This window comes from Xiphophorus maculatus, chromosome 13 (genome assembly GCF_002775205.1).
Source record: "Xiphophorus maculatus strain JP 163 A chromosome 13, X_maculatus-5.0-male, whole genome shotgun sequence".
NCBI lineage: Eukaryota > Metazoa > Chordata > Actinopteri > Cyprinodontiformes > Poeciliidae > Xiphophorus > Xiphophorus maculatus.
This window is the reverse complement of record NC_036455.1, coordinates 26,469,992-26,495,437: the sequence shown is the minus strand read 5'-3', so window position 1 is coordinate 26,495,437 and position 25,446 is coordinate 26,469,992. Positions and strand designations below refer to the sequence as shown.

General features: G+C 40.5%; 2 protein-coding genes across 2 annotated transcripts; both read left to right on the top strand.

Moving 5' to 3' along the window:
* Positions 1 to 25: 25 nt before the first annotated feature.
* rpl15 (ribosomal protein L15) lies at positions 26 to 8,064 on the top strand. Its single transcript, XM_005804487.2, has 4 exons — positions 26 to 92; positions 782 to 963; positions 1,041 to 1,177; positions 7,701 to 8,064. The coding sequence occupies exons 2-4, from the start codon at positions 792 to 794 to the stop codon at positions 8,004 to 8,006; spliced, it is 615 nt and encodes a 204-aa protein (XP_005804544.1). The 5' UTR covers positions 26 to 92; positions 782 to 791; the 3' UTR covers positions 8,007 to 8,064.
* Positions 8,065 to 12,637: 4,573 nt separating this feature from the next.
* On the top strand, positions 12,638 to 23,580 carry LOC102234885 (nuclear receptor subfamily 1 group D member 2-like). Its single transcript, XM_023344967.1, has 8 exons — positions 12,638 to 13,089; positions 16,539 to 16,769; positions 17,139 to 17,227; positions 18,499 to 18,643; positions 19,385 to 20,064; positions 20,222 to 20,407; positions 20,489 to 20,699; positions 22,659 to 23,580. Exons 1-8 carry the CDS (start codon positions 13,065 to 13,067, stop codon positions 22,853 to 22,855), a joined length of 1,764 nt encoding a protein of 587 aa, XP_023200735.1. The 5' UTR covers positions 12,638 to 13,064; the 3' UTR covers positions 22,856 to 23,580.
* Positions 23,581 to 25,446: the final 1,866 nt, after the last annotated feature.

Sequence of the window (25,446 nt, the reverse complement as noted above, 5' to 3'; positions counted from 1 at the left end):
ACCACATTTCCCATGAACACCGGAAAGGAAACGTACTGCCATAAAGCATGCTGGGTAAAATCTCTCTCTCTTTCCGGCTGGTACGCCATCAAGTAAGCTAGAAATCCCATACTTCTGAAGCAAACACAATCCACAAAAATCATTGTTTATATAGATTCATCTGCCTGTCCAACTTAGGGGATAGATTCGGATGTTCGTTATTGTCTTTACATGTCGGCTATTTTGTGATAAATATTGTGAATTCTGTGATTAAAAGTCTTTAGTTGGACGTGCATACTGGTAGCCATTAGCATTCTTGTTGCTGAAGCGCTAGGTGCAAGATTTGTTTAAATACAGAACATTTTAATTGTACCCTGATTTCGTTGTCTTTTTATGGGTTATAGTTTGTGGCGCAGTGTCCTAAATGTTAACCTCGAGAAAGTTGGTGGCGCTAAGCTAAGCGGCTAACACTGCGGTTTTATTTGTAGCATGTAGTTGAACGTGGATCAGTTATCCATTGGCAATAGAACACATTGATTCCGATTATTGATGTTTGTTAGGTACTTCATCATATTTGAAGTACCTAACAAGCACAAAGCTATATCTGTATGACTTTGTGCGTTAAGGTGTGTGTAAAAAGAATGAGCCATGTTGTGAGGAATCTGACATCAGACTGTATGAAGCCATGTGTAGTCCCAGGCTTCAGATTACAGCTAGTCTGATTTCTTTGGAACTCTTTAAGCTGCCATGTCTAACTGCAAAGTTCGGAGTTGACATTGTCTGAAATATTTCTCTCCTTTAGGTAAGTCAACATGGGAGCCTATAGGTATATGCAGGAGCTGTGGCGCAAGAAGCAGTCTGATGTGATGCGCTTCCTGCTCCGTGTTCGCTGCTGGCAGTACCGTCAGCTGTCCAACCTCCATCGGGCCCCCAGACCCACCAGGCCTGACAAGGCTCGCAGGCTGGGCTATAAAGCCAAGCAGGGTGGGTACTTCCCCATGGACTTAATGTTGACCGCTCATCATCGGTGCTAACTTTAACTATGCTCTGTTTTCGTTCAGGCTACGTCATTTACCGCGTCAGAGTGCGCCGTGGTGGCCGCAAACGCCCCGTCCCTAAGGGAGCGACCTACGGCAAGCCGGTGCATCATGGTGTGAACCAGCTCAAATTCGCCCGCAGTTTGCAGTCCACTGCTGAGGTATGAGAACAAGCTGCATTTCACCAACCTGGTCCCAACTATCAGTCCAGCGTCGTGTTGCAACGACACATTGACATGGAATAGATGTCTAGTTCTGTCATTTCCATTTGATAAAACAAGTTTTAGAGCTCAGAGTTAACCAGAGGAGGCCCAAGAGAAAAACAGCTCTTATTCATCACAACTACTCCAGGCTCAACACTTTATAGCTATTTGACCTTTAACCCTGAAAGACCCAGACAAAAAATATATTTCAGCAAGCTAGGTGGTTTTGTTGAACAGTAGAGGTGAAAATGTGTTCAGATATTTTTTTACTTTGCTTTTGTAAAGTTTTATGAAAAGATAATATTGAATATAGTACAAAATTATTTGGGTATTTTGTACAAATATTTCTCAGAAATAAGAACTACACACATAAATTCGCCCTGATTTCTTGCATGTGAAATGGATCTTATCTACTTATCTTACGGACTCACTGGGACATGTTTGCACATAAACGGTTAATATTAGTTATCCCACTGGTCCAACTTAGCCACTTTGTCAATATATTTAATAACTTTCGGGACTTAAAAAAATTTTCAATCGGCAGGTCAGGCTTTCTAATAATTTGTTATCGACCAGAAAACTCCAATCATTACAATGTTGAAAAACATTGTAATGATCATCCAAAGATAAACTGGAAATACATTTAGCTCCCTTGTGGTTCAGTGAACATCCTGCTCAGTCCATGTGTTTCAGGGTGTGGTATACTGTGACCTGGCGGTGGGACTCATCTGCAGATTTCTCATCCACATAATTGAAGACTGAACAGTAGGGGGTCAAGTTCTCTAAGTTTCGGTTAAAAAAAACAAGAAAAGTCAACTTTTGTAAATAAATCTTCTTTAGTTTGAATTGGAAATATTGTAATATTGCAGCAGTGGTTCTTACAGGGTTAGACCTCATCTGCTGGTTTATTACAAAGCAGTCTATTGTTCAAAGTAAGTATTTATGGTGGGCCATGTACACCACATGACCTAACCATTGAAACAAACTGGAATTTGTTCAATTTATCCAACGAGAACAGATGGGAAGTAGAGACATGACTGATCATTTAAACTGTCCTGGAGAAATTAAATCTGCAGTTTTTAAACAGTTCAGTACACAACACAAAAATGAACTCTTAAAACAAGGGAGGAAATTAAAGGGAACCAATGTTTATATAAATGAGCATCTAACCAAACTAAACGCAGATATAGCAAGACAAGCACGTTTTCTCAGGAAACAAAAGAAAATACAATCAACATGGACCTCAAACTGCAGAGTCTATATCAAATTGAACGGTTCACCGGAAGAAGCCAAGATACTGTTCATCAGAAAAATTGAAGAGTTGGATAAATATCAGTGAAACAGGATAACCGGGTAACCATGATCAACTTTCTGAAAACCAGTGATGATAAGAAAATATACATATGAACATAGACACAGATATTGACCCCGACAACAATTTTCTTGATTATTTGAATGACAACTGCCATTACTATACTGATGAGAACTATAACCAATGCTATAATTCGGACCAAGAAATGTCAATTATTCACTTTAATAGCCGTAGCCTTTATGCAAATTATGACAAAATAAAAGAATATTTACATCAACTAAAAAGGTCATTTAGCGTCATAGCAATAACAGAAACCTGGCTCACCTCTGAGAAGGGAGCAGATTTCCCACTGGAGGGGTATGAGTTCAATTACATTAACAGAAAGAATAAAAAAGGTGGAGGTGTTGCTTTGTACATTAAGAATGATCTAAAATATAAGGTGCTAGAAAAAATGTCAGTGTCAATTGATGAAGTTATGGAATGCATTACTATTGAAATCCAATTTGAGAAGCAGAAAAATATAATGGTCAGCTGTGTGTACAGAGCACCGGCATCTGATACTGACATCTTTACAAATTACATGGAAACATTGTTTGCTAAGATGCATCAAAAGGTAATTTTCATCTGTGGAGACTTTAATATTGACATGTTGAATCCACATATGGCTAAAAGTACATCTAACTTTATTGATTCTATACATAGTTTAGGTTTATATCCACTAATTACTAAACCAAGTAGAATAACAACACAGAGTTCAACCCTGATTGACAATATATTTACTAATTATATGGAAAGTAAATTGAGAAGTGGACTTCTTATAAATGATATCAGTGACCATCTACCAGTGTTTGTTATACTTGAAGATGTTTGCAGAAAAATAAACAAGGTCACAAATATCACTTACAAAAGAATAATATCAGAGGACTCAATAAGAGCATTAAGAAACGATTTACAATCACAAAACTGGAAAGTGTTGTATGAAGAAAGAAATATTGATAAGGCTTTTGACATATTCACCAAAATATTTAAAGCATTTTATGATAAAAACTGTCCAATTGTAACTTGTAATTACAGGCAAAAAAACAAACATAAGCCTTGGATTACAAAAGGCATACATAATGCATGTAAGAAAAAGAATAATCTATATAAACAATTTATAAAATATAAAACGGTTGAAGCAGAACAAAAATATAAATCTTATAAAAATAAATTAACTATTATTATGAGAAAATGCAAAACAGATTATTATTCTAAAATATTAGAAAATAATAAACTAAACATTAAAGGAATTTGGAAAACTTTACATAGCTTGATAAGAAAAAATTCTTCTAATACTACTCACCCTAAATATATTATTTATAATGATAAAACCCTGAATGAAAAAGTTGGGATAGTAAATGGATTTAATGGATATTTTGTAAATGTAGGGCCTACGTTAGCAGAACAAATAAATAAATCAAACCCACTGGATGTGGATTCATCGGAAATATGTATTAAACAAAATACATCTATGTACCTGAAACCAGTAGACAAAATTGAAATTAAGGAAATAGTTAATCAATGCAACAATAAAAAAATCAATGGACTGGAAGGACATTAACATGTCACTTATAAAACAGATAATTGATGATGTGGCAGATCCTCTAACTTACATCTGCAACTTGTCATTCATATCTGGAACATTTCCAAATGCAATGAAAATAGCGAAGGTTATTCCTCTATTTAAATCTGGAGATAAGAATATAATTAGTAACTATAGACCAGTGTCTCTTCTCTGTCAATTTTCAAAAATACTAGAAAAAGTTTTTAGTAAAAGGTTAGATAATTTCATTGAAAAGCAAAACATTCTGACTGATTGTCAGTATGGTTTTAGAGAAAAAAGATCAACTTCGATGGCACTGATGGCATTAACAGAAGAAATTATAGACAATATGGATAAAAAGAAATTTGCAATTGGTGTATTTCTGGATCTCAAAAAAGCTTTTGATACCATCAATCATGACATGTTATTAAAAAAACTGGAAAGGTATGGCATTAGAGGGGTGCCATTAAACTGGATTAGGAGCTACATTGAAGAAAGGAAACAATTTGTAGAATTAGATGGTCAGAAATCAGACTTACTCAACATAACTTGTGGAGTTCCGCAGGGATCAGTTTTGGGACCCAAATTGTTCATTTTGTATATAAATGACATAGTCAAAATATCAAATCTTATAAAATACATTATATTTGCAGATGATACAAGTATCTTCTGTACCGGAGAAAACATTCAACAACTCTCTAAAGTGATTAACACAGAAATAGAAAAATTACAGCATTGGCTCAATAACAATAAATTATTTGTAAATTTAGATAAAACCAAATTTATGATATTCGGAAACAATAAAAAACAGGAAAATAATCCAATTAAAATATCAATTGACAGTGTTAATTTAGAAGAAGTACATGAAATAAAATTCTTGGGTGTCATATTAGATAATAAATTCAGCTGGAAAACACACATCGGACAAGTAAAATCTAAAATAGCCAAGAGTGTTGCTGTTATAAGAAGAATTAACTTCGTACTAGACTATAAAGCTTTGTTTATTCTATATAACACACTCATTGCACCACATCTGACATATTGTGTGGAAGTCTGGGGGAATACATACAAAACAAATTTACAGCCATTATACCTCTTACAAAAACAATCCATCCGAATATTACATAAAGTGGGATACTGGGAACACACAAACCAGTTATTTATTAAATCAAATATACTGAAATTCTGGGACCTGGTAATATTTAAAACTACACAATTCATGTTTAAGGTCAGACATCAAAAACTTCCACACAGTATACAGGAAATGTTTGCTGACAGAGAGGGTGGTTATTATCTAAGAGGTGAAGGATATTTTAAAAAACAACATATTAGAACAACCAGGAAGAGTTTTTGTTTATCCGTGTGTGGAGTAAATGTCTGGAATGGATTGAATGATGAGTTAAAACAAATTACAAATGTAAACCAATTTAAAAAGCTGATTAAAGCAGAGCTCATTTCAAAATATGCTGTATAAGATGTTAAATATCCAATAGGCTATAATGTAATTGATGATATAAATAGTACTTAAAATAATTTTGTATAGTTATACATGATGAAAAAATGGAAAAATTTCTCTTTTTGATGTTATGACAGTTCATTGAAAATACATTGACAAGTAGGAAAGGGGCAGGACATTATAAGATGTATCTTCTACCTGCTCCTTTTCGAACAGAAAATTTTGCATGTCACATGGGCATAATAATTTGTTTCATATTTTATTTCTTAAGTTTGTTTCATTCCATTTTATTTTATTTTCTTTTTGATTGTTTTAAAGTCTGTTCGAAATAAAAAAATAAATAAAAAAATAAATAAAAAAAATAACAATGAAGGTTATAAAAGATGACTGAAGTAGATGTCTAGCTTTAAAACCTGACTGGACGTCCTGCTCACTTCAGCCTGGAAGATCTCCAGTTGGTTTGTGTAGCTGAAATTTGTAACGGCAACAAAAGATTCACCATAACCATTCGATCTAAATCCACAGGTTAGTTATTGATATACAAATTCCAAGAATAGAGCGGCGGTGTCTCTTTGCATATTTAGCGTTGTCGCAGTTTCATTCCATGCACCATGCATGTGGCACTGCCTCTGTTGCTCTACATCGTACATGTATTCACATCTACTTGAAGCTTGTTTAATGTAACAACATTTTAGAAGGTAAAGATGTGGTAAGGGCATTAGACTGTTAAAACTCAATGAACCAATAAGATAAACATTAAGTCACATTTAAATGACTTTAGACTAATAGAATTACTTAAACTGTAAAACCAGATACAGGCCACTTTCTAATTCTACCGTAAAACCTTGTTGCTGAAATGGAAACCAGTTTTTAGTAGAATGATTTTTTTTTTGTGTGTGGTCACGGGTAGGCAACAGTAATAATCTTATTTATAATGCTCCTTGATGTCAAACTGAGATCTCAAAGGTCACATTCACATGCCAATGATGGCTAGTTACTGTATAGCAGCTACAGCTGCCCTGGCAGGCTGACAGAAGCAGCCTGGGAATCGAACCATTGACCCACAGATTGTTCATGCAAGATCTTCCTGAATGATTTCACACGTTGGTTTCATAACTGGTTAGGCTGGGTGATATGGACTACAAGTTTCATCACAATATTTTGTGGTACTGTTGTGATAAGTGACAATAAGAACTATTTGATAGTACTTTGGCACAGTGTCTTCAGTTTCAGCAACCACACACACACACACACACACACACACACACACACACACACACACACACACACACACACTGCTGCTGAAAAACATTCCCTTCTGTAATGTGCTTCGTTAGGACACCAGTCACATGAAGAAGTCTGATTTATGTCACTAAAACTGTACAGTAACTGTATTTATTTACATTTTCAAAATATTTTGATTTATTGATACTTTACTGAACAATTGGAGAAAACAGTAAAACCGACATTTTTGTTGTTCTTGTTAAACATCAATTAGAATTTTTTGTGACAGAATTAAATCAGAGTTCTTATAATAAATTAATCACAACAAAAGATAAACGATGTGACTTATCAACCTCTACTCTGAAGGAAACATTTTAGGTTAAGATGAGCAGCATCTCTAAAACTGAGCAAAATATCAGCTTTAGCAGGGTTGTGTTTTTTTCTTAATCTGATGCAGGTTGACATGTAATGACCTCTAAACACTTATTCCTGATACAGTGACACAAAAAGCAGCACAACCGTCATGATCCTTGTAGAATTTCACTCTGGTGTAAATATTTCCTCCCTGCTGGAAGAAGCAGAGTTTGATTCTGTGACATGTTGGAACCAAAACGCTTTGGGTTTTTAAGCTTCTCAGTTTGTGTTGACAGTATTAAATGATCGTCAGGTTAACTGTTACTGACGTGAGTCCGTCCAGCTCAGAACTGCCCTCAGTAGGATGTTCTCTGGAATCTCTAAAGCATCATCTCATCCTTTTAATATAAAGTTAATCTGCAGCAGCTTAGTGTCATTTATCAGCCACAAAGCAGGAACATGTCAGGGTCTGGACTTTATCTATGCTCTTTCTGCATCTGAGTTTCCTGTGTTGATAACTGTTTCCTGGACGGTTGTGTGGTTGTCCCCTCAGGAGCGCGCTGGTCGTCACTGTGGAGCGCTGCGAGTTCTCAACTCCTACTGGGTGGGCGAGGACTCCACCTACAAGTTCTTCGAGGTGATTCTGATCGACCCCTTCCACAAGGCCGTCAGACGCAACCCGGACACCCAGTGGATCACAAAGGCCGTGCACAAGCACAGGGAGATGCGCGGCCTGACCTCTGCAGGAAAGAAGAGCCGCGGCCTGGGCAAGGGCCACAAGTTCCATCTGACCATCGGAGGCTCCCGCCGTGCCGCCTGGAAGAGGCGCAACACCCTGCAGCTGCACCGCTACCGCTAGGCCATGTCACACACGTCTGTACATTAACCCGAATAAAAACTGTCCTTTTTATGGTCACTATGGTCACTACTGTCGTCTTTGACTTCTTAACTCTGAAACATTCAGCCTGGTCGGTGGGTGGGAGGAATAACAGGATGGAATAAAACAAAAGATAATTTGTGAAAACAGCTGAGGTCTAAGAGGGTATTATTAGTAAAATGAATGGAACTAATTTTAATCTAATAAAACATTATTTGTAACTTTTGTGGCATCCTAAAATATGCCAAGACTATAAAGATTTTATGGGGCTCAACTGCAGGTAGGTAGTTCTTACACTGGATAATGACCACAAATGATCATTTTACATGTATAACTATAGCTTGTGTGCAAAAATTCTACATATTTCTTACCAGTACTAGTAAATGTGTAGAAAATCAAATTTAAATGCCCATGAATTTTAGCCACTGGTCGCTAGGCTACATGATGATTCTCAATTATATTGTCACAGCAAATAGTGACATCATCAGGTGTTCATAGAAACCATTAGATGTACCTGCATGCTAACAGGTTGTGCAGGAGTGGTGATGGGAGTAAACATGGAGTTGGTTTAAAACTGAGCTTTGGTCAGAAGGATGAGAGAAAAATTGAATTTAACACCAAAACAGTTGAGGGAGTTTGTGGAGAAGTACGGTGGAGGCTCAGTAATGCTGTGGGACAGCTTCCATTCCAAATTTATGGATAATTTTCAGCTCTGATACATGAAAGTTGCTGTATAATAAAAATTTTATTTGTCCTTATTCTTCAGGGAACTTTATCTCAGGTACAGCTGAGGTAATGAAGCTTACATTAACATACATCTGCCTGTAAATCCACTGTTAACATGTGAACAGTAAACACTCAGCATGCTTCTTATTCATTTCCTATTATTTTTTTAAAATTTTATATCACAGCACAAACTACCCTCAAAAGGAGAAGGACACACACTTTAACAGCACCTTTGAAAATGATGGGAGTTCTGGAAACACTCCCAACCTGAGGAGACATCTGGTTCCACAACATCCCACCAAACATTCCTCTTTATCTCCTTCAAATTCCTTTTCATATTTTTTCTATTCTCATATCTGTTGAGATGTGAGAATAGATGTGTTGTTCCAGTTGGTAACAACAGGAACTAAGCTTTGAAATTAATTCATATCTGAAATTCTTTTGAATATTTGCCCTCAGTTCTCATCCAAATTTCAAACCAAGTGTGAAGTGCTTTGGAGTCCTCTGGACTTGATGAAGTGCTACACAAGTACAGAACACTCACCATCAATGTTGCCATAGCACTGAGTGTGAACAAATAATAGTGTTTTCTAATAATTTTTAAGATAACCTGAGTGTCCTGCTCCTGAGAGAAAATATACCTCACCTTTGTTAGACAATGTGGCAACAACTTTTAAATAATCTGATCCTTTAAAATAAAATTACAACATTGTCAATACCACAAAAGAAAAAAAGTTGATCACAAATTGAGGTTCTGGTTCATAGTGTTACTAGAACATGCTGGACCTGCAGTGGAGTAGATCAGAAGACAGAGTTTAAATTCAGTTGAAAATGTGTTCAGATGCTCTCCATCAAATCTGCTGTTTAGTGAAGAAGAATGAGCAACAAGATCTGCAGAAATGCAAAGCAGCTGGAGGAACCGACCTGCAGCTGGATCAGCACTGAAGGTTGGTTCTACAAAGTATTGATTGACCGGGTGCACATCACATTGTTTAAGAATTTTATTTAAATAATAATAATAATAAAAACAGGCATGGTATCATTTTCTTTGACTTAAATATTATGCACTACTTCATGTTGGTCTGTGACACATCATTCCTAAAAAACTTTTTATTAAATTTAAATCCCAGAAAATACATGGATGTTTATTATAGCACGACAAAATTTGAAAAGGTTGAAGGAGTTTAAATACTTTGACCAGTTTTGGTAAATCCCAGTGTTGTTCGTGTGTGTGTGCTAGTGTGTGTGTGTGTGTGTGTGTGTGTGTGTGTGTGTGTGTGTGTGTGTGTTCACCAGTAATTCCATGGATTTCCTCTCCTGCAGATCCCATTCCAGAGGGGACCTTTCCCACTATTTTTATTTTAACCACAAACAATTGAAATGTTTTAGGTCATGATGACAAGACATTCCATGTCACAGCTAGAACAGCGCAGCCTTGAGGCCGACAGACTGAATGGCTGGGAATAAAGACAGATGGGATGAGAATAATGGAAACTCCGTCCTCATTGTTTGCCCTTTACCGGATCTCCTGGGCCACGCTGACCGCTAAACTGTTCTGTCTATAAGCCCAAGCCGTTGAACTTGAACTGATCACTCCTTACAGCTTTCACTGTAGTTATTCAGATATTCAGATGGTTCATGGAACCAAGAATCGCTTGGAGACGAGTCCAGCATGTCACACTGACCCAGCAGGAATGACAGGGAGACGGGCTTCCATCTGGAAGACGGCCGTATGACAACATGAGCATTAGATTAGAAGTCAAGTTTATTTGTATGGCAGCACATTTCATCGGCAAGGAAGTTCAGAATGTGTTACACCATAAAAACATTGTACAGTAACTTAATTATGAAACATGGAATGGACATTACATCAAATACCATCATCAAAATCATCAAGCAAATATACATCAAATAAATTAATTTGATGTATATTAATTTACAATGCAGTAAAGTTTTTACTATCACTTTATCCTATTGTTTCCATAGCAACAGCTGAGAAATTAAAGTTCTTTCACAGTTCACAGTTAGTGATGCTGGAGAAATGGTTTGAGTTGGAACATTTCTGCATAATATCAAGACATAAAATCATCTAACTGGTTTTTATCAGGTCCTATATACACCGCAATTTAATCTGTACTCTTCTCTAATCTGATTTTACACCATCATCCTACTTCTACTTCCTTTTGTCTTCTTTGTGACTTCTGCCAGTAGTAACATCCGGTTGTTGATCACGTGACGCGTGTGATGTGAAAAAGGTGCTTCCATTACAGTTTTATGAAATACATCTGTTTTCATACTGCTGAAAAACCACCTCAGCTAGTGAAGCCGTCAAGAAGAGACAGAGCAGACTGTACATGTTGAGGAAGCTTACACCATCATCTCCTATAAATCTGCTGAAGAGTGTCATCTTTTCTCTAAAAACACTCAACAACCTGGTAAAGTTCTGTTCTGGTGACTGAATTGGAACCTCTGGAGATGATGGTGCAAACAAACAATTCTTCATAAAATGAAAAGACAACCCTGAGCATCCTCCTTATGAGACTGCTATACAACAACATAGTATCTTTAGTTAGAGGCTCCTTCATCTCTGCGGTAATACAGACAGCTACAGGAGATCCTTCCTGCCTACAACAATCGTCAGCTGCAACAACTCTGAAGAAACTTGGATAATAGGAGTTGCAACAACATTTCATTTCCTTTGGGGATTAATAAAGTAGTCTTGAATTTATTTAAATATAAACTGCTAAGGAAGATGTTCAGGTAAAGAAAAATGGAAGACAGAGTTATTATCCAACCCCTGAAGATGTGTGTGTGGTAAAACAGAGGTAGGTTTTAGTCAGCTGTGTCCTCTCATCTCTAATTCATCATATTTAGATCAGAGAAAAAAAAGATTCCTGGGCTCGATGTGCGTCTCTGTAAAGAAAAACATGTCCTGTTTGGACAGACTGGAAATACTCAGAGTTGGACTGTTTACATTGTTGCATGAACACATCAAAATTTATGCTACGGGTGTGAAGAGCTGAGAGTGAACTTAAATGCATCATTATCACCAGGACTGATCCAGGCAGGAGAGTTTCCCTGGAATCTAGTTAAGCCCCAGATTATTCACAGTCCTGGCAGATTAACATTTAAAGTAATATTTTAATAATTCTTCTGACTTGAAACAGTATTCTTGTTTTGGAGTGGTCCAATCCCAGTGAAAGTGAGAAAGACTCTGTGGAGGGAGATAGAGATGAGGGTCATGACAGGGAGGCCTTCCAATGAGCCTTCCATCACCAAAGATCAGAGATTATAAAAGGATTTGTTTCCTGTAAAGAAAACAAAGATTTTTCAACTGATTATTGAGGAGTCCATAAGCTATTTTTTTGACAACTTACAATTTTCAAAACTGAAAATCCCTACATGTCATTTCATGATGTTTATAGCAATGCCTGTTTCATTTCCTGTCAGAAATAAATGGAATGAAAACATTGCAAAATCTAGATGTGCAAGGGTTATGAATAGTTTGGACCACACTGCAAGTTAAATGTGGAAATCTCAAAATATCTTCAGTCATGAACAGAACAGGTTTCAGACCAGTCTGGATCCGATGGTTCAGACTGGTCCATGGAATGAAAATCACTTCAATCTATCTGCACAACCTGTCAAAAACAAGCGCATCAACAATAAAATCTTTGTGTAAAATTACTTGGTTCCCTTTTTGAAGTGTTAGAAGAGGGAGAAAAAATGCGCCATTTTCAATTCAGTCTGTAAATGAGCAACTTGTTGCTTTCTCCGGACGTCGAACCCCCTTGCCAGGAGCCATTGTTCGCTCTGGTGGAAGTATGTCAGTGGGTTACATTGACACCATTGCAGGCTGCAGAGGGAGGAGCCGGTGAACTGGGTCACATGGTTGCCCATTGCTCGCTTCCAGAGCCAGTCTTCCTCACCTGGAGCTGCGCTTGTAATGAACCAGTTTTCGGTGTAGGAAGCTCTACAGAGGACGCTCTGTTTCGGTTACTGGAGCAGAGTGAAAGCGGGACGGAACCTTCCGGCTGAGATAAACCCGGGTTTCGCTGGGGTGTTTTTGTTGCGTCATTGAAAGTCGCTTTTTAAAACTTAGTTATTTATTTTTTTCATTCCTGTGAGATTCTAACTTGGTTGGGTTGTCTCCTCTGGGCTTCCATTCTGTTTTAATGTCCGTGATTTCAGTGTTTTAGCCCAAAGCGCAGTTTTTTGCCCCCCGAACGTTATCTACCAGCGACTCTCTAGTTGCTGAGAACCAAATCAAACACGGCTTCAGCAACGAGGTAGCAGAGGGGCAACTCGCAGGATATGGACATGGACTCGAGCAAAGCTGGTGAGTGTCATTTGAACGCCAAGAGACTGCAGCTTGTTGCTGTCGGTTCAGCTGGACTAAAACTGTCTTGTTTTGCCACTAATTTATTCACGGTCGTATAATAATAATTTATATTTTGGTCCGTATTTACATCCAGAATAAGTGTTGATGGTCGTAGCTTAATGCGGTGTGGTAATATTAAACTGGGTTAGGACTGCCGGGTGGGGTGGGGGTTGCTGTTGTTGGCCGTCCACTTTGCTTTGGCAGCACTGCAGTCTACTCTTCTCACATGGACCCGTCAGCCTAGCCATGTGCACATGTGTTTACGCTTCCCTTACGTCTCCGCTCATTGGTCGAGCTGGGCGGTGACGAAGGCATTACATAATTCACCCCGCCGTGAAGTGTGGGTTTTTGCTGCGGATACACGTGAGACTGCGCGAGGTGACCTAGTTTTCCAGTAGAAGATCATGCTAGCTCCACGTGGGATGCGGCGAAAGACTTCTGAATTTAGTGGTGCATTCAGGGCACATCGGAAATGCTAGACTGAAAATATTATTCAAAGATTTCCAGACTCTTATTCAAAGATTTCCAGTGAAAATATTGTTTGAAAATATTATTTATTCATGTTCTGTGGTGAAAATTGTTTCCACTGTAGTTTTATACACCAGCACAGTTTTAAACGTTATATTTGGTTGAACTTTAAAACTCTACTTTTAAACCCATCTTTAAGGAGAAGACGGTGCTATCGACAAATTTTATTTAGAAAAATGTTTTTTTTTGTTTTTAAAAAAATAAAATAAAACATTAGATCATTTTGTTTAGATAATTTAAGATCTATTTTTACACACTAGCGTTACATAAACCATTTCTTCCGAGCAGACTTTAAATGGAGCATTGTTTTACAGAATTCAGTGTTCCAGTTTTCTTTTTCTTTTTTTTTGGATGGAGTTTCTTAGAATGCATCATAAAATCTTTGCTTTGTCGTTGTGCATTTGGTCTTTTGTATATGCTTGATCGTTGCCTGTTGGAATAAACGTGGACGTACATTTCTTTTCCTGACACTTTGTCAGCATTGAGCCTCTTTATGTGGATTTGATCAGCTGACATTAATACCAGACATTTGCTGAAACAAATGGATTATATCCGGCCTCCTGTTGCATCTTAATTGCTGTGAAACGGTGGTAACTCAAAATGAAATCCATCATAAATAAACCCCTTAAATGCCTCAGAGCACTAATATTGCTCTTTTGAGGCTTTACAATTCGGCTGGTTGCAGTGAAAGTCCAGCCTACCTGCCCCATACACACACACACACCCATGTGAAGCTGACATTATGTAACGGTTGTTATCTAATCACCAAGATGGGCAGGGGTAAGAAATTAGGTCAGCCTGTCATGACTGCCTGGAGGAGGGAATGAGGGTGTGAGGAGACTGGCAACAATATGAGCTTTTTGTGAGCTCTGATCTGACTTCTTTATTTTAAGTGGGTTAGTTCCAGTCAGGGCTGGCGTCTGGGAGTGACTCTCTGGGTTTGGCCTCACCGAGGGGGAGAGGAAGACGGCATCAGCTGGAAGAACTGTTGGAGCTGAACTCCCAGATTTAACAGTGAGGCGCTCAGGAGAGAGCCAGCTAAAGAAACCTAGAGACATTGGATCAATAGAGATTTAATGTGGGATGAGTGAAGAAGCTCATTCTTTCCTAACATTCTGTTGAAATATCAAGGTTTCTCAATATTTACAGGATAAAAGGGAGTAAGATAAAATCACTTATTTATAACAGGAGAACATCAAGTTAATAATATCATACTAGTTTGTATAATGTAATCAATGACATTCATTTATTTGGGTTTTAGAACCAAATCAAAAGCTACGGTGCAGATGCCAATTTCATTTTTCATTTCTCATTTTCCATTATCTGGACTCGAATGAAGTAGAAAACTTGTTTAGGGTGCAGAAGATCGTTGGTGACTTTTGAAAAAATAAAGTATTTCTTCTTGTTTTGCCCCCTAAGACTGTGCTCCTCTATAGTGAGCCACAGTAGCCGTATCGAAATAGTGAAGCAAACTGATGACACCTTTGTCCTAAAGTCAATCAGCAGAAGTTAAGTAACATTTACTGGACAAGTGAGAGTATATGTATATAAAGTAATATGCTTGTAATTACATAATTGAATTGACTAACTACTGTATATATGTATATTAAATAATGCTGAGATGCAGTGGCGTGTACAGACATTTTGAGGGTCAGGTGCTCGAGTGGGTGAGACAAATGGAACTGCTGGCAGAGCTTTGATTGGTCCTCCTGGACAATTTTCTAAATCTTCCTTCAAATGTACATACATTCACATTTACATCTTTATAAATTAAGGATTATATCTTTAATTTAAAAAAGATTAGAACAATTTGAAGCAGAATTTCAGAGACTTACTCCATACCTGCTATAACATCTGCTGAAGCAAAAAAAAAAAGAAATAAAAACTTATATAGTGGAGTGCTGAGAAGCAAGCCGTTTTTTGGGTCTAGGGACATGGGAGGAAAAAAAAACTCCAAACAAGGATGCAATTTAAGTAAGATTAATAATACAACAGAACCCTGACTCACAACCAGGCTTTGTGATGTTATCATGTTGGGCAAAATAGCCAAAATGTTGGGCTCTTGTAATATAGGCTTTAAAATCTTGAAATGATAACTTGGGCCACACACAATACAAGTAAAACATTTTAAAATGGCCCTTTTTTTCTCCAGAGAACAAAGGCTGGGTGCTCTAGCACCACCTGGTGTCTGCCAGCATGTACTTGCTGAGATGGATTGCATTGTAATTTGGTCCCATAGAAACTCCATAGGATTGAAAAGGACTTGGCCTTGTTGCTCCTTTAGTTTCCACATTATGAATCTTTTCAGGCAGTTAAATTAGTTTGTTTTTGTGTGGAGTAAAGTGACAAAAGTAGTCACATTCTTTCAGCCTGCTAACTGGCAGTGTGGAGCAGGAAATGAGAGGAGCAATGTCTGGTCGCTCCTCTTTATCAGGACTCTCATTTTTTTAAAGGTTTTATTGGCTGTAGTGGCATTTATTTGAGAGAGGTCAGACAGGAAGGTGGGTAATGAGAGTGGGGTAAGACATGTGGCAAAGGTCACCAAACTGGGACTCGAACCCGTGACAGCCGCATCGAGGACTAAGGCCTCCACACATGGAGGTGCTTTACCCCTGCGCCACCGCAGCGCCCAAATCTGGGCTGCTATAAAAGGATTTTAAACCTGAGGAGTGGAGCGAGGGAAAGTTTTAATCCCTCCGCGTAGCTGGATGCTGGCATAGAGACACATGGTGATAAATTAAAGGGTTTGGGTTTATTACTTTCCAAGGAGCCACTCTGTCTGGTGGTCTTGTAAAGAGACCTTAAGCTGCCGTTTGTCGTGTTTTCAGTCCATGTCATCTCACAGTGCTACCCTCTACCCCTTCCCTCTGCATCACCAGGAGGCGTGATCGCCTACATCAGCTCCTCCAGCTCCGCCTCCAGTCTGGACTCCTACCACAGCGACTCCTCCAACGGCAGCTACCAGTCGTCCTCGCCTCGGCGTGGCTCCTCGCCCGGCCGAGGGCGGCCGGGCCAGCTGATGGACCCGCCGCTCGCCGTCGGTCGCCAGAAGCTTCCGGGGTCTCAGGGAGGCGGCCGCTCCTCATCCTCGGGAAAATGTGGGATCACAAGTAAGCAGCACACTCCTCCATGCGCTGTGTGGAGCTGCTGCAGGGATCCCTGCGAGGTCCACGGCTCGGTTCTGCTTGATGCAATTCATGCGAAGCTGCAGTTTAGGTTCTTTGAAATAAAATGAAGCATAAAAATATATTGTTATATATATATTATTTCTTTATGTCAGCATTTATTTCCCCCCAGTTTCTATTTCTAAATGATAACCACCGCCTCCCAGTATTCCCAGTGCTTTTATAGTCCAGATGTTCTGGTGAAGTTGTCATGAAATGTGTGTGTGTGTGTGTCTGTTCTGGTGACATGCCTCTCAGAGCCTTTGTGTGTGTGAAAGCAGCAGAGTGACCGCTGTGTGTTTTTGTGCCGATCAGAAATCAACGGCCTGGTGCTGCTGTGTAAGGTGTGTGGCGACGTGGCCTCTGGTTTCCACTATGGCGTCCACGCCTGCGAGGGCTGCAAGGTGAGGATGCCCTCTACCTCCCGATCCCCCTACACTCTCCCCTCAGTCTGTCTTTGCTGCAGCTGAACTGGGTCACTGCAGGCGCAGCTTCCTCTGCAGCTGTGAGCAAACACTCTGTGAAACTAGTTCTCTCTCTTTATTCATGTGAGCCAACCACCATGCCTGGTCAGGACGTCCACGCATCAAAAGTCTTAAATTCATGAATCTAAATTAAAGCCTTAAAATGTCTTAAATTTTAAGGCCCTGAGATGTAAGCTGGCCTTGAATATGTTGATACAGGTTTTTGTGGTGGCAGGACTATTTAATTTCGTATATGAAGCTTTTTTTTTTTTTTCTTCTGACTTTTCTGTCAGGCAAAAGTTTGAGTCGCATACAGACATCTTCATTGTGTACCGTGACTCGAGGTGGTTGAGACTACTGCTAACTAGCTGCTAATATACATGTTAGCTAGCTAGGTGGCCAATTAGCTTTTTTGGCTCTATTATGAGCAAGTGCAAATTTCTTGGCGGTTGGCTGGACAACATTTTGTTTTACCACTCTGCCCTAGCTACACTCTCTGGCTGAGGCAGAGTTTGTACCAGGGACCAGAGAAGGATTGGGGTTTTATGTAAAAAAAACAAACTTTTTTGAACTTTATATCATGTTCTAATGTTATTTTCTAATCATAAACATGCAATGACATTCTGAAGGCAGAGAGCTTCTTAAAGACACACAGGCCCAATTTCAAGTCATCAAAGTGCAAAGTTAAATTTTTAAGTTGTTTTTGATATATAGAACATTTTGTAACTAAAGGTAATAAAATCTTAGTTACTTGATTGTGCTATAAAATTGTCACTATGTGCCTGGAAAAGTCTGTTCTGTCTGTTTAAATTTCATTGAAGGCGCCATTAAAAAGGTCTTAAAAAGTCTTACATTTGACTTGCTGAAACCTGTAGACCCCCCATTGATGCACATTCCTACACATTCTCACACACACCATCAGAAAGCTGCTGTATGTTCAGTTCTGTAGAAGATAAAAATGCTTAGTGGTGTTGTGAGGAGCAGCATGTTTATAGTGAAGCCCTTTAAACTCTTCATGAAGCTTGTGAAGCAGACAGTGAGTCAGGTCTGTCATGATTGCTTGATGTTGAACAACCGAATAAAGATTCCTGTGGAATTCCCACAGTGTCCCATCATGGAGCAGAGCTCCCACCATAAGCTTGCCTCCCACAACCCAGAAAATGGAGCACTCACCATGCTGTTTGGATGTGTGTGTGTGTGTGTGTGTTCAGGGCTTCTTCAGGAGGAGCATCCAGCAGAACATCCAGTATAAGAAGTGCCTTAAGAGCGAGAGCTGCCCCATCATGAGGATGAACAGGAACCGCTGCCAGCAGTGCCGCTTCAAGAAATGCCTCATGGTGGGGATGTCCCGAGACTGTAAGTGTGTGAGGACACCAGTCCAGCCTGAGGTGGCAAACTGGATAAGATGCAAATAATAGAAATAAACTGGTTGGTTTATGTCCAACCAAAAGTATTCACACCCTGCAAACATTTACCAGGCTATTAAGTATTTTATTAAAAATTATCTGTAAAACTTAGACCAAGGTAGAACTTCATAAGATGTTCAACAAACCTTTTGTGTTGGAGTTCTTATAAAATGACATCTTTATTCTGTTATTATTCTGACTCTATTTTGGTAATGATTTGACCTTCTTGTTTAAAAAAAAACAACAAAAAAAACTGACCTGAATTCAAAGTCCAAGTAATCAGAAGCTGTAAAACACGCTTGTTAAACAAGATGGCGGCCCTGGATGAGCTGACATCATTCTGGACTATGGAAACACGAGGAGGACATTGGTGGAAAAAAACCATTCAGATTTAAAAAAATTAAATCTTCAAAAAGATTTTATGAACTTCAATTAGTTCATAAAATCAACTTATCTTCCAGCTGCAGCTGAAGTTTACACTCAGAAGGCACACTCTAGTTCCTTATTATTATTATTATTGTTATTATCCCTTTGTGTTGGTCTGATGTTTGTTGCAACGTAACAAAATGTGTGAAGGGTGTAAATACTTTTGCATGGCTCAGTGAGTTTGTCAGTTTCCTTGTTTTATTGCTCTAACATCCAGAATGCTAACGTCAAAGCGAGCTAAAGTGACCCTCTTCCCACTGTTCAGCTGTGCGCTTCGGTCGGATCCCCAAGCGGGAGAAGCAGCGCATGCTGCTGGAGATGCAGAGCGCCATGAACAGCATGATGAGCGGCGACCATCTGCAGAGCGAGCTGAGTCAGCCGCACGCCGCCGGCCAGGCCGCGCCGCTAACCGCTGCCGCCGCCGCCGCCGAGGAGGCCGGCCCCGCCCCTTCCCCTTCAGGGTCCAGCCAGTCGGACTCCAGCTCCGACCCCGACTCCGCCGTTCCCATGGATACCGGCTCCAGCTCGCCGTCCCCCAGTGTGTCGGACAGCGGCGAGGACGAGGTGATCGGCTCGGTGACCAGGGCCCATCAGGAGACATTCATGTACAACCAGGAGCAAGGCAGCCGGGCCCCTGAGGGCCCACCCAGACCCCCTGGCGGGGACTTTAATCAAGCTGCCCCCGTCCAGCTCTCAGAGCAGGGCCAGGACGTCTGGAACCGCCGCAACAACTCTGTCAACATGGCGGGACACAGCCTCCTGTCCATCCTGGGACAGCCTCACAGCCAGCTGGACAACCAGTGTCCAATCAGAGCGTCCCGCAGCGCCGGCGCCAGCCACAGCCCCGCCTACATACATGGAGCCGTCAGAGCTCCGCCCACTGAGCCCTGCCCTGGCAGCGTCTACAACGGGGGCGCCTGGAGAGGAGGCAGCAGAATGTACCTGGTAAGACGGTGCGGCACGGCGCTGGGACAGAGCGCGCTTGTCCCTCATGTGTTTGTCTCACTGCAGCTCATTTACGTGTGTGGAGACACAGTGGAGGACACTTAGGGTCTCTGGTTGTCCCAGCCCTGTCAAGTCCTAATTGGTTGTCTGTCTGCAGGTCTGTCCAATGAACATGTCCCCTCAAGTGGACCCGCACAAGTCGGGCCAGGATGTGTGGGAGGAGTTCTCCCACAGCTTCACCCCCGCCGTCAGGGAGGTGGTGGAGTTCGCCAAGAAGATCCCCGGCTTCAGGGAGCTGTCCCAGCATGACCAGGTCAGCCTGCTGAAGGCTGGCACCTTCGAGGTACGCCCTGTCCTCTTTACCCCCGTCCGCCTGTCCCTCAGGGTTAGAAATACAATAGAAACAGCCTTTCTTGTCCTGCAGGTGCTGGTGGTCCGCTTCGCCTCGCTGTTCCATGTGAAGGAGCGCTCCGTCACCTTCCTGGGGGGACAGAAGTACAGTGTGGACGCTCTGAGGACCATGGGCTCCGGGGACCTGCTCAGCTCCATGTTTGACTTCTGTGAGAAGTTGATGAATCTGGGGCTGAGCGAGGAGGAGATGAGCCTGTTCATGGCCGTGGTCCTGGTGTCAGCCGGTGGGTCCCTTCACTCTGCTGCTCCTTTTAGTTTCATTTTAAAGATTCAACTCAACAGAATAGTCTGAGAATATTCAGATTATTTCACACAATTTTCATATATAAAGTAAAAGAGCTAAAAATATTCAACAGCAGCTGCCATCAAGTTTTCATGTTTGATAGTAAGGAGCTGCGTTTCTATTTAGCATAAAATTGCGCAAATTGGAATTATGAAAATAGATTTGTTTAATGGAAATGCAATAATTTTGAGAAAAATAAAATACTTTAAGAGGTTGGGAAAGGCTGAGACCCAGTCGACTCGGTAGTTACTGCTAAAAACATTAAAAAAATTGTTTAATGTGTTTAGCTGTTTAGTTTAATGTCAGCTAATATTTTATGCCTCACAGTTTAGTTTTAACTTGAGCTAATTTTTTATTTTATTTGTTTAGCGCTGGCGTCAGCTAATTTTTTAAATGTTTAGTTGTCGTGTTAGCGTAGCTGTTTAGTGAATCAGTGGTGATTACTAAAGTTAGCTGTCCCAATAGTGTCTTAGTTAACTGTTAGCTGTGTCCACACCTGTGTAATTTGCAGATCTTAGTGCATATATTCACTATATTTATAAATATTACAACCATGGCGACTATTTAGAAACATGTCCAGCAGAGAAATGAGACGCATCAAGGAAATGTATATAAGTTATATGGTCCAAAATACATAGGCTATGATTTAACGCCGAACTCATTCATCTAATTGACAACTTCAGAGCAAAAATACATTTTCCATGACAACCATCTATGATAATTTATGATTTCTGTGGGTCCAATTACGTATGAACTGAAACAAAAACTATTCATCTGTGATAAATATTGGCTAATTTAATGCAAAAGTAGATTTTCTTTGATGGCCATCTTGAATTTTTCAGTGGCTTTTTTTCCATGACACAAACCCCTGGAACATCTGCACCAACTTATGTTCTTGTATCTGTGTGTGGAAGTTTTTGCTGAAATATGAAGTTATCTGCTGCACCATGTCTTTGCTTTCTTAAAATGAAATTATAAATGACAGAAAATATTTTCAAATTTGATTTTTATTTTAATGAGCCCTTCTCTGAGTTTACATGAATTTAAAGTCCAACTAAACAGACGTTGTAAGTCTGCCATCTTGTGGTGCAACTTCCGTTTAGTTGTACTCTGAACTACGGAGACCCAAGGAGTACATTGATGGGGCAAAAAAATCTTTTACCAAAACTGAGATCTTCATAACCAGCCCAGCCCTTTGTGCTGCACATGAACAGAGAACAACAAAGAGAGGAGGCTGAGTGTCCACAGGGTGGCGCTAGAGCAGTGACTTAGAGAAGGAAAGCAGAAAGGCTTTGATCCTGACAACTAAATCTGATCAGTGAGATGTTTGTGTCCAAGAGGTCTTGATCGCAGAACACTTCTCAGGTGGGTCCCCTGAGGGCCCCCTGTGGGGTCCAGAGGGTCCCACACCCTGCAGGAGACAAACCCAGAGGCCCCAGAGCCTCAACTGGCTCTTTGGACCTTTGACTATAAATGGTAAACAACTGAACTTTTAGATACTCTATCAAAGTCAGATTTTCTTGGAATAATTGCATTTAATTTCCATAAATGACCCTAATAGTGGCAGTCATTTTAATGTGGATCCATCTGTTGTTAAACTGGAAACTTTGTGTGTCAGCATCCCATATGAAAAAATGTAACCTAGAAGCAGGAATAAAAACGGTGGTTGTTTGAAAATGACAACAGATTTCTCGCAGTAGAAATTTACCAAAACATTATAAGTATTTTTTTATTCTAAAGGTCAGGCAGCATATCTGGCTCTAAACTCATTTGATTTAGCAGAAATGACTCTTTGAATTTTAAAGGTTTCTGTGCTGAACTGATGAAATGATCAGGTGTGGCTAGTCGTGTTTGAGCCAGTCGGTGTGTCTGAACGCATCTGCATCCCGTCTCCCTGCAGACCGCTCCGGCATCGAGAACGTGAACTCTGTGGAGGCGCTGCAGGAGACGCTGATCCGCGCGCTCCGGAGCCTCATCACCAGGAACCACCCCAATGAGTCGGCCATCTTCACCAAGCTGCTGCTGAAGCTGCCCGACCTTCGCTCCCTCAACAACATGCACTCTGAGCAGCTGCTGGCCTTCAAGGTCCATTCCTGAACTCTGGCACAGCCTGAACGGGCCCCGGGTCTGGCCCCGGCCCCGGCCCCGGCAGCTGTGCGTCCCCATGCCGTACTGTAGGCTGACGCCGCCGCACCGCGCCACCTCCATGTGTTGTGTTTGTGTGTAGCAGCTGTACAGCGCTTAGAAGCACTTTCCTGTCTTGTGACTGAGGTTTCTGCATTCATAGTGCAATATGTGACTGCTTTGTTTGACATGGGCAGCGCTGCAGTGGTTTCCAGTGGCTTACACCACTCTGAATGTCGTGGAGGCGCTGACGCTTTCCAGGGGGCCATTACACAAGAGAGATTGTAGCTGAAATTGAATGACGTCTTATTTGACCCTCGTATTGTTGTTGTTGTCCATGTTCTGTTGTGTTCTGATCTTAGTGAATAATCTGATGTCTGATGGATGGCACACTGACTCTCTGGATTCTCAGCTACTGAGAAGTTACTGCAGACACCAGCGGCTCCCCAGTGGCTGACTGGGCTCCGACCTGTTGGGTAGAACCTGACTGTAGTATTAGTGAAGTGACTGAGCTGTCAGAGCTGCTGGTGTTCACATCATTTAGTTTAGTTTTTAATATCCAGAGCTTCTGTCAGAGTGTGGAACGAGTCGCAGGAAACCAATTTCTATAGAAAGTATATGTGGAATCTAAATATGTACTGTTATACATGACCATATAGATGACTATCTATAAAAATAAATTTTATAAGTGAGGTGAAGTGTTTCTGTGTTGAGTATCAATTACTAATGACTTTTCTCATATAAGGACATTAAAGACTCAGTGTGCTGCCAGAGGTAGTTTTCTAATCTGTCAGCAGAGGGCATCAGTGCTGCTCTGACTCCAAATCAAAGAGCCACCCAGGGGCAGTTGGGTTTTCACAGCCGCCTTGTAAGAAATTTAGTAAGTTAGTTTGGAATGAAAGTCCAAACATTGAACCAGACTGCAAAGAGCCTGTGAAGATTGCTGCGAAAAATGTTTAAAGCTAAGAATGTGCAGAGATTTCACATGATCTGGGCTTTTTATGTCTGTTTTTCCTTATGACTTAAAAAATAGGATAGAGCAGGGGTGGGCAACTCCAGGCCTGGAGGGCCGGTCTCCTGCAACTTTTAGATGTATCTCTACTTCAACACACCTGAGTCAAATAATGAAGTCATTAGCAGGATTCTGGAGAACTTGACTGCACTTAGGAGGTGATTCAACTATTGGATTCAAGTGTGTTGGATCAGGGAGACATCTAAGAGTTGCAGGACACCGGCCCTCGAGGACCAGGATCGCCCATCCCTGGGATAGAGCAAGTCTAGAAATTCAGGAAATATTCAATATTCAAGTATGAAATTATATTCAATAACATAAGTTAATATATCAACGATGGCTATCACTGAGGCAGATGCAGAAATATAAAAGCATCTTCATATCACATACAAGGAATCATCAAGCTGTTCCATTCATTGAGCCTCTTTTGCTGATGCTGCAAAATAAAACTCACCTCAAGCTGCAAAAATCTAGCACTAAGAAATCTTGTCTCATGAAAAATCATAACTCTAGTAATCAACATTTAAAGTGGTATGTAAACATGGTAATATAAGAAGCACAAAAGTAACATGGAGGAACAAGATGAATCTGCCTTCTCCTGTGGAGGAGAAAAAAGATGAAGGTCTTCGCTCGCTCCGTGCTGAGCAGCTGTCAGCGCCGCAGAGAGGGAGAGAAACAAGAGTCTGTGTTACTGTTGTAGACAAAATAAAAAAAAGTCTACCAAAGCATCATTTAATTTTTCATTTTACAGTTATTCCCCAAATCTGCAGGATCAAAGCACTGCAGCTGATGTTTGACACACAACACAACTCACAGACAGCAACACAACTAAACTATAAAACTCCACTACTTCTGTAACACCAGCTGATCGTTCTGAGGGGGACTGACCCGTCTGTAGGTCCACAAAACCTGACCAGAGGATTCTGAAGAGGTTCTCCAGAACCAGGTGCATCTTCTGGTTTAAGGCCAGCACCCATCATCATGTTCCAGAGAAGACACGTTATGAAATGTCAGACACACAGTTCTTTCATAAGACCATGCCACACATGAGGACAACGTAACTCTGAGATGTGTGGATGACAAATGGGCATGGGATCAGAAGGAAGGTGTCAGATCTGGTGACACGGTATCATCACAGGATCTCGGAGTGGATCGGGCCAAGCAGTTGATCCTGAACACGTCCGGAGGACCAAAACGTCCTGCGGTGAGTCGCTGACCTCTGCTCACTGAGCCCCCTTAAGGTCCACCAGAACCAGAACACACTGGGTTCGTGTCCAGGGTCGATGAGCTCTAAAAGCACGACCAGATGTCAGATTGTTGTTCAGGTCCAGAAGTTACTATGACCAGGGACCAGGGGCCGACCAGGATGTGGCCCCAGGGCTGGAGGCAAAAAAAGGAGATCTTCCTAATATAAATGACACATTAGGTCAACATTAGTCCTACGCATCAGCAGGTGTGAAGTGATGCATAGGTTTATTATATATCCATTAATGTAGCTGTTATTACAAATGAAATGGACTATAACTTCATAATTTTCAAAAACTTGAATACT

Excerpts from the sequence above, each read along its gene's own strand:
- rpl15 (XM_005804487.2), top strand. The coding sequence starts at position 792 with ATGGGAGCCTATAGGTATATGCAGGAGCTGTGGCGCAAGAAGCAGTCT. Across the intron at positions 964-1,040 it reads GGGCTATAAAGCCAAGCAGG|GCTACGTCATTTACCGCGTC; the intron begins GTGGGTACTTCC and ends GTTTTCGTTCAG. Across the intron at positions 1,178-7,700 it reads GTTTGCAGTCCACTGCTGAG|GAGCGCGCTGGTCGTCACTG; the intron begins GTATGAGAACAA and ends TTGTCCCCTCAG.
- LOC102234885 (XM_023344967.1), top strand. The coding sequence starts at position 13,065 with ATGGACATGGACTCGAGCAAAGCTG. Across the intron at positions 16,770-17,138 it reads GGGAAAATGTGGGATCACAA|AAATCAACGGCCTGGTGCTG; the intron begins GTAAGCAGCACA and ends TGTGCCGATCAG. Across the intron at positions 18,644-19,384 it reads GGTGGGGATGTCCCGAGACT|CTGTGCGCTTCGGTCGGATC; the intron begins GTAAGTGTGTGA and ends CCCACTGTTCAG.